This window comes from Cyprinodon variegatus, unplaced genomic scaffold, assembly GCF_000732505.1.
Source record: "Cyprinodon variegatus isolate N-32 unplaced genomic scaffold, C_variegatus-1.0 Scaffold414, whole genome shotgun sequence".
Classification (NCBI taxonomy): Eukaryota; Metazoa; Chordata; class Actinopteri; order Cyprinodontiformes; family Cyprinodontidae; genus Cyprinodon; species Cyprinodon variegatus.
The window spans coordinates 741,410-753,497 of record NW_015150867.1 but is presented as its reverse complement, the minus strand read 5'-3'; the positions used below and the strand labels follow the sequence as shown (position 1 = coordinate 753,497).

The following is a 12,088-nucleotide window of genomic DNA, read 5'->3' as shown; positions in this document are numbered from 1 at the left end:
CTCACTGTTTCCCTTCACATTTAGCTTTTACTTCAGATTTCTGGTCCCTGAACACATCAAAAAACCCATCCAAACACAGCTGCACAGTTGAAATCAGCTCTCGCTTTGGTAAGACAGCTACATTTGGATCACCAGTTGATAGCTGCCACAGAAGGTGCTTCATCCACTCATTTGGTAACTCCAGACAACATGAAAACTCACAGGCATTTCGATTTTGGTGAAGTAACAGTTTAGTCACATGGCATTTTAAGAGAAACTCATCCTCTAATTTCTGGATGTGTGCTTTATAATTTAGCCTTATCTGCAGACGTCTCCTTAAATCACTTGCATCATCTACATCAATATTGTTGATACAGTTAGCCTAAATGATTAAGTGCGAGCTTAATCTATGATCAGTTTTCTGAATTAGCACCAAGTACGAATCAAGGATCATGGTTAATTTTTTTATCAGTATACAATTTCACATTTATATGATTGAGGCAATTGAGGACTTGGGTTCCAGTTCAATAAGCTCAATATTTTAGTAAAGAAATAGATGAAGCTGAATTAATTGTGGCAGTTTAACAGCTGCAGGTCAAAAATTGTTTCTGTATCTGGTGGTCTTTCTCTACCTGCCTGAGGGGAGATGCTGCAACAATCTGCATACAGGAATGATGGAGTCTGTCATGAAGGCTGATCTCTTCAGTCTTCTGTAGAGCCTTAACCACCCCCCGCAGAGCCATTCTCTCAGCAGCAGTAATGGAATAACATATATATGTTATAGAGCAACATCCTGGGTTTTTGGCATACAAAGAACTGCAGCTCTGGTGTAAGAGTATGTTCATGATATAACTGTTAGATATTCCACAAATCATTATTTACAAAAAAAGAGTAGTGTGAAAGAAAACCAAGAATTGATATTTTAAGTAAAAAAAGTAACGTAAGGGACAAAGTTAACGTGAAGGAGAAGGTTGTCTGTTCAGATTGGAAAAAAACTGAACTGTTGACCTACATGCAAGACCCCATGCTCTGGGGATGCTTTGGTCAGTTTTAACTGAGGAGCACTTTGAACCAAAAAGGTAAATACTGAATTTATGAAGTTCTCTAGTTATAATAACTGATCAAAGCTCTGTACATTTAGCACATCGTGTACACATTCGAACACCAATAGGCAGCTTGGTGCCTTGCTCTGAGCTTGATGCCACTGGTTGTAGTGCAGAGTTTGGATAGTTGGTGTGGTGTTAAAAAAACAACACAATCAAACATAATGTCAAACACGTACATATATATATCTTTAAATGTAATGTTTTGTTACCAAGCCAAGCTTTGTGAAAAATCAGAGGCTTTGCAACATTTATATGAGAGTCAGTGCAGCAGATGGTGAAGAAACAAAACGTGGTCTCAGAGAACCAGTGATTATCCCAGTGGTGCTTTTTTTTCTGTTTACTTGTGCAAAGATAGATCTAAACACGTGTGTTTGCTGCTATTTAATTGGTACAAAGGGGAATATCGTTTGCCTTGACTTTTTGGTTTTAAAGACCTTGGCACGGATTGCAATAAATTAGTAAATATTCACCAAAAACTAACCCCTCTGGCACCTCCTCATAGCAATAAATATCCGCTGAGATGCTGGATTGTTTCTCCAATTCATCCTGGCGATTCTCCATGGCCACATGCTTCTTTCCTCTGAAGCGTTTATCAGATGTTTCTCTCTGCTCCTGTAGGAGTTGATGACCAAACTGATAACAGAGACTCCAGATCATCCAATCCCGTTTCTCATTGATCATCTGCAGACCAAGCAAGACAGCCCCAGCAAATTGCACAGAGCTTTCTCTGGATCAGCAGCTCTGTGGGCGCAGAGCTCCCCAGGTTGGTAAGACACACATAAAAGGACACCTGCATATACATGTGGCTAATGCTGTTACCTTGAACTCATGAACAGGAACTTTCAAATAGGAAGGAAAGCAACTGAACCATGGTTTAGATGCAAACCATCAGGATTTGTTTAATGCTCTGTTCATTCTCTGTTAGCAACCAAATATAAGAGAGAATTGCTCAGCATTTTACAAGTGTAGAAATGTTTACCAATAAAGGTTAAATCGTACTTGGATCAGTCATACTGGATTTCAAAAGCTGTGTTTCCATCATGTGAATTTTGAGCAGTTATAATTGTGGAAAAAAAAGAAAAAACTTTGGCGTTACATTTGAATGTAATTAATACTGTAGAAAGTAGAGGTCACACACTAGCACATTTCAAAGATCAATAAACTGAGTTAGATTTTAATAAATGTGTTTCAACTGGACAAGTTTTCCTTTTTTATAATGTCTGCTACTATTAGCGATGCTAGCCTAAGACGTTTGAGAATAAAATGCAACTCTAATGCTTGCATTCAGGACAGTGGAGCATGTTCAACAAAAGTTTTATCTCTTCTATAGATTTTTTTACTCTTATTTGTGCAGATGAAGGTGAAAAACTACCTCAAGCAAGTGTAAAAACATTCTTGCAAAAGTTAGTAAGTTCATTTGACTTTTTAATTTCCATCAACCTTCTCCAATATGATACTTGAAAAATGTGCATAAAAATAACAGGTCAATTGTTGGTTAGTAAGAAAACTCTAAACACCATCTGGTGTTGAAACTTGGACCTATGCCAGACGTTCCAGTTTTTTCACCAGGCCTTTTTGGCGTAATGGGCCTTTACATTATAAACTGTCAAAATTCTGCTGAAATGAGTCTACAGAAACCAGTGGCTGCTGGTCAATAGGGGGCCGCCCCACCCACCCAATGACCCTGATTAAGACATAAAAAAAAAAATATATATATATATATATGTTATAAAAAAATATATAAAAAAAATATATTGCTATATATTTTTCATATGTGCAAGATAAATATTTAATCTTTAATAACAAGTAAAGTATAATTTTATTTTTTGTCGGATTGGTGACATATTTCCGCCCTGCAACAATCTTTGCCCATTGACTCTCATTAAACGTACATGCGCAGTAGCTCCTCTGTAATACTAAGGTATAGGAGAGCTCAGGGCGCACCAGAGCTGCGCCCCGAGCTGACAGGAAGTGTATTTGCCCTTCCGCTACAGTGCAGACGTTGTGCGGGTGATTGACAAGTCAAGTTGCGGGAGTAATAAATGCATTGGAGAGAGAGAGAGAAATGGTGCAAGAAACATCTTTTTCCAGGACCTGGTTTACCTACAACTCTTGTCTAACTGCATGGAGTGAGACAATTGCTGTAATCTGCCTTCCCTGCCTTCTTTTTTAAACATCAGGATCTGACCCAGCATGGAAAAAGACAAGTAGGACTGGTTTAAAGCACTTTTTAGAAAAGTCAAAGAAGAATGAAAATTCTGGAATTCACATGGAAAATAATATAATATTGTGTACTTTTTCTAGATGTTTGTTATTTTGCATAGTTGCTCTTAAACACATTCTCAAAAATTTCAGTTTGTGACACAATATGGGACCATGCAAAACACAGATTTGCCTTCACAAAGCCTCAGAAAGGCAAAATTTATGTACAAAAAGTAGAACTGTACATTACATTATTTTTTTTTTTTAATATTTCTTTTAAGTGTTTTTATTATGCTTTTGTTGTTGGCATTCATGTAAATGTTTTTTTTCTTCTCTACCCCATAAAACGTAACATCATCGCTCATCATCACATTAGAGGCACTAAAATGCATGGGAATAATATCTACCTTCAATATCTACCTACCAGGCCCTTTAATATAACATCTCCAGTTTGCCTGGAGATGTTACATTAAACATTAAGATGTTACATCTGCTCAAGATAGTGCAAACTGATGCCAGATGTCACAGTATTCCTGCAAACGAACCACAATGCACCATTTTACCATATTGGTGCCATTTTAGTGCAACCCACTGTCTGCCTGAAGTGTTTATAAACAATGACCAAGAAATATGACCATTTTACTTCACTTTCACTTTTGACTCAGGCAAAATTTATTTTCATTTTGTATACAGAGTGTATACAGAACAAAATCATGACATTTCGATTTTCTTAAAGTGCAGCAGTGATCAAATGTAAACATTGTGGGAGACAAAAACGTGATGCAAAAAAAAAGCATTGATATGGTCAGTTTGATGCAGCCTGTGACATGATTTAGAGTTTTTTCAACGTTCAGCTGTCTGATGGCAGTGGGGAAGAAGCTGTTATGGTATCTGCTGGACCTGCATTGAACGCTGCAAAGCCTCTTCCCAGAGGGCAGCAGGAAGAACAGGCCATGGTGGGGTGTGAGGGGTCATTGATGATGTTACGGTGTGCGGGATGAAATGTCATTTATGGTGGGAAAAGGAGCGCAGTTGATCTTCTCTGCTGTTCTCAGTACTCATCTCGCCTTCTTCCAGTCTGAGGCGCTGCAGCCTCCACACCATTCAGTGAGACAGCTGGTCAGAATGCTCTCTATGGTACTTCTGTAGAAGGTGGTGAGGATGGGTGGGGGCAGGTGGGCTCCCCTCATCCTCCGCAAGAAGTACATGCGCTTTTGTGCCCTTTCTACCAGTAAGGTGGTGTTTTCAGTCCAGGTAAAGGTGTCTGTGATGTGCACCCCTAGGAAATCCTTGCTGTTGACCAGTGGAGCATGGTTAGGCCGATTTTCCTTAAAGTCAACGAAGATAATTTTCTCCACATTAAGGATCAGTTTGTTGTCTCTGCCCCAGCCCAGTAGCGGCTCCACCTCCTCCCTGTAATCCAGGTCTAAAGTGTTTTCAACCTGATTTTTAACGTCCACAACTGGTAGAAATAAGGGGGCCTAGTCTTCAAGTTAGCCTGGTTAAAATCCCCAGCAATGATGAAAACGCCCTCTGTTTGTGCAGATTGAAGCTCAGAGATAGTCTGGTATAGAGACTTCATGGCCTCTTTTGTATTGGCGCTGGGAGGCACATAAACAGCAGTAATGCTAACCACTGTGAACTCTCTGGGCAAAGAGAACGGTCTGCAGTTAACAGTCAGAAACTCGATGTCTGGAGAAGCTGGCGACCAATCTAGCATTGTGTATCAGCTCTTGTTGATGTAAACACAAAGCCCACCACCACAAGTCTTACCACTGAGTTCTTTGTTTCTATCTCTGCGGTATAGCGTTAGCACATCCAGGCTTATAGCATTTTCTGGTATAGATGAATGAAGCAAAGACTCAGTCAGAATGATGGTGCAGCAGTTACTAATCCCCTTTTTTGAAAAGAGTTCGAGCCAGAGAGGATCCATTTTGTTATCCAGTGAGCGGACTTTGGAGAGCAGGATTGATTCTTAGCTTCACCGTTAGCCCGCTTTGCCGAAATTTGGCTTTTTAAAGCTACAGTGTGTAATTTTCAGCGACATCTAACGTCCAGACTGCAGACCGCAACAACATGAACATCTCCCCCCCACCGCTTCTCCCCCCCAACAGTACGGCGAGCGTTACGGGACAAAATGTATTCCAAGACGTCAGCATCACCTACCTTCTCAAGTGATGAGGTTTGTTTACATAGATAATTTTACAGATAGTATTTCATTAGTCTGTGTTCTCAGTTCATCTCTCTCAACTTGCCGTAGTTACTTTCGAGCGTAATGGGCGATCTCGCAATCGCTAGTTTGTTGGCTCTGCGCTGCCGTAGCGCAAAGATGTCTGCCTCCATGGCTGCGAGACCCGCTCCTATGTAATTATAAATAACGAATTCTAAGGCAACGCAAATATTAAGGTTAAGAGGCTGAGCTCGTAGATGATGATAAATAACATAGTTATGTATAATATATTACATTTCTGACTGTATATCCCTGTAATTATTACACACTGTAGCTTTAATGTATTAGTTACAAATTCTGCAGTGAATAAAATTTCCTACTTTTACTTCGGAAAAAATTCCCTGTGATGGAGCATTGATTTAAAACATGTTTATTCCCTTTTTATTTTTCTGATGGCAGAAAACTGTGATGTCAGAATCAGACACATTGATATCTTTTGATTGTTGTTTCAATAAAGTAACAATCCAGAGTGACAAAGTGTTGGTGGGTTTCAGGCTGGAAGTAAAGTATACGTTTTAACCAAAAATACCTCCCTTCAGAAAAACATCATTTCAGAGGAAGGCTGATTGAGTGACTTGCAAAGTGTCTGAATCTGACCCAAAACAATCTGTGATAAAACAGAAAATGGGTTTACACCATTGCTCCATGTCCGCTTTTAACAGCTAGAAGTGTTTTTACGATGTGAGATTTGCAGAAACTTCATACAGTCATGAAAGGAAGATCAGTGGTTTCTGATAGAAGCAACTTTTTTAATAAAAACCTCTGACCTAAAATGTAAAAATATGTTTACATGTATACCATACTCCTTCCGTGTTTGGATGTCTTTAGTCATGACCTTGCTTTAAACTTATTCCATGTATTTATTTTCTTTTTAAGATTATTTTTTAGGCTTTGGTAGCTTTTATTGTTGTCATTTTTTGAAAGAAGGTTGACAGGAAATTGAATTAGAGAGAGAGGGAAGACGTGGCAAAGGTCATCAGGCCTGGACTAACAGCTTGGTCAAAGACTAAAGCCTCTGCACATGGGCTGTGTGCTTAACCCCCTGTTATCAACAAACATCTGACATCTTCACAAAACAGCTCGATTTATCCTTACATTAAATTGCACACAGATGGACTCTGTTTAGGTAATGACTCGAGCTGGATTTGACTTGTTATACCAGAGCAAAGGGGCTGATGCAGATACAGATGCACACCTTCATTTTTAAGCCCCTGTCACACCTTGACAATTTAGTCAGAGTATGCCTGATATTCCAGAACTGTCTAAAACGCTGGCATACGCTGAACTATGTTTTTTTTTTTTTTCCATTTTGGGCATAAACGTAGAGAATTCATTAAAAGTCCAGATCGCATGTCCAATCACAGCCTAACTTATACATAACGCATGGCAGCGCAATGCCCATGTAATGTCACACGCCAGTGTCCTAAGGGGGGCAACAACACGCCCAGAGACGCCCATCCTGCATAAAAAGATTTATTTGATTGCGGTATTAACCTAGCTGCTGTTTACCGCCTGCCAAAAAAAGAAAGAATGGTTTACAGTTGCAGCAGATTCAGCGTCATGTCTGCTAGGAGGTTTGTTGGTCGTGGCCGTGAGCGCAGGGAGGATCCATCACACTCACCTCCTCGCTCATCCTACAACTAGAACAGCGTCAAACTGATGAGATCATGCTGATGTTGGAGGACAACCAGTACCTATTCCTGTCCCAGCATTGCCAGATCCTCCATCTCTTGTGGAACGTCTTTAATATGGAGGAGAACAGACGTTTTTTTTCCTGTGAACCCCCTCTTATACAAAAATGCTGCCAATATGCCATTTAACAGTAGCTGTAAGTTAGAAACACGTTCAGCGGGTCGTCTTGAACACATCAAATACGATGATACGCGTTGGAGATAAGTTCTTGATAAGTGATGCATAACTTATGCACAAGTTACTCAAAGTTTCTGCATAACCTAGATACACTTATCGTATGTCAACGATCAGATAACTTATGCCCCATGTATGGCATACGCTGGCATACGATGTACTTGCCGTATGTCGATGTGTGCCAGCGTATTTCAGCGTGCTTCAGCATTCTCATAACTTATATAAAACTGACCCATAACTTATTCAATGTACGCCAGTGTTTTAGCCTTTTTGACTTCAGGCATGCGCTGTCTAAATCGTCTAGGTGAAGGGGTTATAGATACTTTTCCTGAGTTTGTCACATGACAAAATAATAAAAGGTTAAAAGAATACTTTAAAACATATGTATTCATTCATGTCTAAACACAGAAAAACTTTCCACTTTAGACCTTTAGCTATGGAATATTTAAATGAATGTGTTAATTTCCTTCCTTACAGAAAATAGAATCTCTCGGAGAGAGTACAGCAACTTTGAAAAGCCATGGCAGATTACTCCAAAGAAGCCTAAAAAGTCAAAGAGTGACCTGGCGGTTTCAAGCATCTCTCCACCTTCACCAGAATCCAAGTCCTGTAAGTTTACCTCAAATTATCATCAGAGGTTTAGCTTAGTGGTTGTTTTGCAGGTACTTGCTCACTCTGCTGTAGATTATGAAGCTGCACCCTTTTAAAACATGTTGTATCACTTGTTTCCCAATTACATGCTCCATAGACTTTCATCTCTCTTTTAATTTCATATAATTATCTCTAATTAAAGTTAGTCACAGTGTCCCTCCTTCCAGCCTCCCGGAGCCCTGCAGATGAGTTCATTATAAACTGCCTCCTCATACATTTTCTCCCTCCCTGCTGCTCCACACTGAAGTGAATTATTCAAAAGCCCCTGCCATACAGAATAAGATGTAGAAACTTGGGTACTTCCTTTTTTCTTTTAGCAAGTTTGAAAATAAATGACCATAGCTGTGACTTTCGAATAAAGCTTGAGGCTAGAGGCAGTAGGGGCGGGTCAAATGGGAGAGGCAGCAGAGTCACACACTGCCTCAATAATTCAACACTGCACTCCTTCACTGCCAGACTAAGTCTATTTTAGTCTGTGTTCGGAGGAAACAAATGTGAAGATGAGTGGAGCGAGTGCAGTCAGCAAATTGACAACAAAGGAGGCCCACCGAGATACATTTGTAAGTGTAGAGCTCCGCAAACATACTCACTATGAACAATATTAAAGCCTCAAGTGAGATAGCATTCACAGGTGTTTGTGTATGCAGAGCTCATGATAAGTACTATATAAAAAGAAGGTTCCTGCATAGCCAGGAAAAGGATGGCACATGCAGTATTTTCATTTTTTTTTTAGGTTTCTATTAGTACAAAAAGGGAAAATAAAGGATGAAAAACTGACTTTAATGCCTATTTCATGGTTTAAGTGTTGTATCCTTTATTCTGTTTTTTCTTTATTGTCTCCTTTCTACTATTGCTTCCTTCCTTTCATTGTGTTTTTACTTCCTTCCCGTTGTTCTCACTGTTCTTTGTCCTACACTTCTTTCTGTTCTCTATCTTTCCTTCTTTCCCGGCAGTTGTGTCCAAACTTTTTGTCATAAGTACAAACTCATGGGGCCAAAGGTATTTAAAAATGCAAAGGTTTTGCAGGTATGTCTCATTCAAAGAAGGGATCTAGTTTAGATTTTAGTTTTGGCTTGAGCAAAAGACGTGGGACAAAATTTAGGTTTGTTCTACCTAACAAGGACAGCTTTAGACATTTTTTTTGCTTTCAATAAATTGAAAGTGTCAAACATTGGGTGCACCAAAACCGCTTTAATAAAAATTACTGGCTAGATGACATCCTATTTACTGTGATATCATCCTTCCATCTGTTTTACGTCACGCTTATCCCAAGTGGGGTTCTGAGGGGTGCTGGTGCCTATCTGCAGCTGTCTACGGGCGAGAGGCGGGGTGCACCTTGGACAGCGCGCCAGTCCATTGCAGTGAAAAAAGAATTTTGAGAAGCTAATTAACATAATAGTCATGTTTTTGGACTGTGGGAGGAAGCCAGAGTACCCAGAGAGAACCAATGCATGCTCAGGGAGAACATGCAAACTCCATGCAGAAAGACCCCAGGCCGGGAATTGAACTTAGAACCTTCTTGCTTCAGGGTAACAGTGCTATCCGCTGGGCCACTGAGTGGAATATGCTGTGAAAACAAAGAGAGCGGAAAACCTCTAAGTATTAGAAGACAAATTCTTTGAGTTGTACCTAATAATTATTTATTCTATCTTTTTACCCGCTGCGTCTTTCCTTCAATCCCTCCCTACTTTCTTGTTTTCTAACTGCAGTGCTCCATAATAAAAGCCTTGCTTATCTAGTTCTTGTGTTTTATATTTGAAAATTAACACAAAAGACTAAGAACTCCACAGCTGAGTTTGGGAAAAGTGTGGAAAAATGTCAGACAAAGCAAGGGAAGACAACAGTAAAGTATGGTAATAAAAAAGAGTAGCAATACTACAGCAACAGTAAATGCCTCAATTAGGTTTTATTCACATACTCACTACTCTGATGCAAGCTGGTAAGAGAAAGTACAACCCTTTGTTTTAGCATTATGAAACAGACCAACACAGAAAGGAACAGCCCACTTTTTTTTCCAGTGCTAATGAAATTTGTTTCTCCTGCCCGCGTTTGGCAGAAGCATTTGCTCTGTGCTTACAGTAATTTTAACGCCAAGCTGCTTAGTCAGGGTAAACAAGAGCAGAGGACAGCAGATTGTTAAAGGCTGCTATCAGATGCACAGCATGGACTAAATGTTTTTATTATTTACACAATAATACAGGGAGGACTTTCCACTTGCATCAGAGGTTATTAGACTATCAGAATATATTTCTGGTGTGTTGCATTTTAATGATTAATTAAACAAACCTGCGAGTGAGACTGTTGCACTTTCCCTTTATTAATAGAATATGATTAGACCGTCTTTAAATTGCTGTGGGTTCAAGAGCTCATTGCAGTACTGTATGTGGGTCATTTTCTGAGTTATTTTGTAACTCAAAGACAGTAACAGCGTCTGTCACCTGGCCTCAAACCAGACAGCTCTCTCCCTCTGGAAGTAGACTTCTCTGCCAGTGCTCCATTTCCCATCATGCTGCTGTCAGAGTATCTGTATAACATGGGAAGTTTTTCGTGTTTTGCAAATGCATGTATGGTGGAAAGCATAACAAAAAAATATTTTATTCAACAGGAACAGGGAACCTGTGCACAGTTGATAGGAAAGTTTATTTGGGGTTGAGGGAGGGATCTACTGTAGATTGATGAGAGGAGTGGATACCAATGCATCCAACACTTTTACTTCTAAAATAAAAAAAACAAAAAACAAAAAAAAACAAAAACTAGATTAATTTTAAATTAGTTTGTTTATCCCAAAGAAACACTAAAGTATGTGGTTCTAATGGTAAGTTTTAAGTGTTTCTTTATTTATTATAGGGCAAAATTACATCATCTATTTATGCTGAGAGTTGTCCCATTTATTTTGTTGTTTGTGATCCAGTGCCACGATCAGTTGAGTACCCGTCCTGGGATTGGAGGGAGAGCCGGGATTTCGATGAGCTCAGCCACATCTTGCAAGAGAGCAAAAAGCTTGGCAAAGCCCTGGAGAGCCTGTCACGAAGTGAGTAACTGCACATTGTCACACTGCATGCGTCCCGAGCTGAATCGTAAACCTATATACATGTACAGTGTTGGTTGTAAATTCTTTAATTGTTTTTTTTATCTTTGCATCTTTCTGCATGATTGTGAGACTGAAGCTTAAGATCTTTAGATAAAGGTAAAATATGCAAAATGTGAAAACCAGAGAATATGAGGATGTTTGCATGAGTCTATACACTAGAGCCATGTACAGTTTTTTTTTTCCTACTTATTGTTATGACAAAACACAAATATTAGCCAAAAGGTTACACAAATTTATACTAGCCAAACTTCAAGAGGTAAATATCTCTCTAAGCATTGCAACAATTAGCAAGGACTTTCCTGTGATGTATGAAAGGAGAGATGATTACAGTTTAGAGAAGCTCAGACACCACAAGAAAACAAGCGGGGCTGCAGTGGAACAGCAAAAATTCGGAAAAAAGATAGTAAGATATTAAAGCTATTTATCCACTATATAGTGCAATATATATATACTCATTCATAATGAGTCCAGAACTTATGTCCAACGACAGCCTAACTTATGCATAACGCACAGGAGCATAATGCAAATTCAGTATCATGTCTGCTAGGAAGTTTGATGGTTGTAGGCATGAACACAGGGGGGATACATCACACTCACCTTCATGCTCACCCTATGATGCAGATGATACAGGTTGGATAAGCTGGACACCCTGACTTATGAGTAACTTACAATTAACGTGTAAGTTCATTTTGAGCATGTTCAAATACTTTTATGTGAATTTGATTACAGCTTTTCAGAAAAAAAATTATCATTCACGTAAGATAGATGTTGATTTTCACAAGTTAGAAAGTCGCTTTGGAAAAACGGCTGTTCAAAATTCCAGAGAAATTACTATTACTAATTATTATCATTAGTATTAAGATGCTGGGAAGAACTGTAAACATGACAAATGAGGCTGAATGAGTAGCCAGGAACCAAGAAGGATTGTAAGGAAGGTATAAATGTAACTTAAAGGTAGAAAGT

At 39.2% G+C, this 12,088-nt stretch overlaps 1 protein-coding gene across 1 annotated transcript in view; it reads left to right on the top strand.

The window, feature by feature from the left end:
• Positions 1-1,703: 1,703 nt before the first annotated feature.
• LOC107093218 (chromosome unknown open reading frame, human C8orf34) overlaps positions 1,704-12,088 on the top strand; it is a gene marked incomplete at its 5' end in the record, with an annotated part of 94,246 nt that continues 83,861 nt past the window's right edge. The window contains 3 exons of the mRNA XM_015388105.1: positions 1,704-1,848; positions 7,861-7,992; positions 10,946-11,065. Of these exons, the coding sequence (XP_015243591.1) occupies positions 1,704-1,848; positions 7,861-7,992; positions 10,946-11,065 (397 nt within the window). The remainder of the gene's footprint in view (positions 1,849-7,860; positions 7,993-10,945; positions 11,066-12,088) is intronic.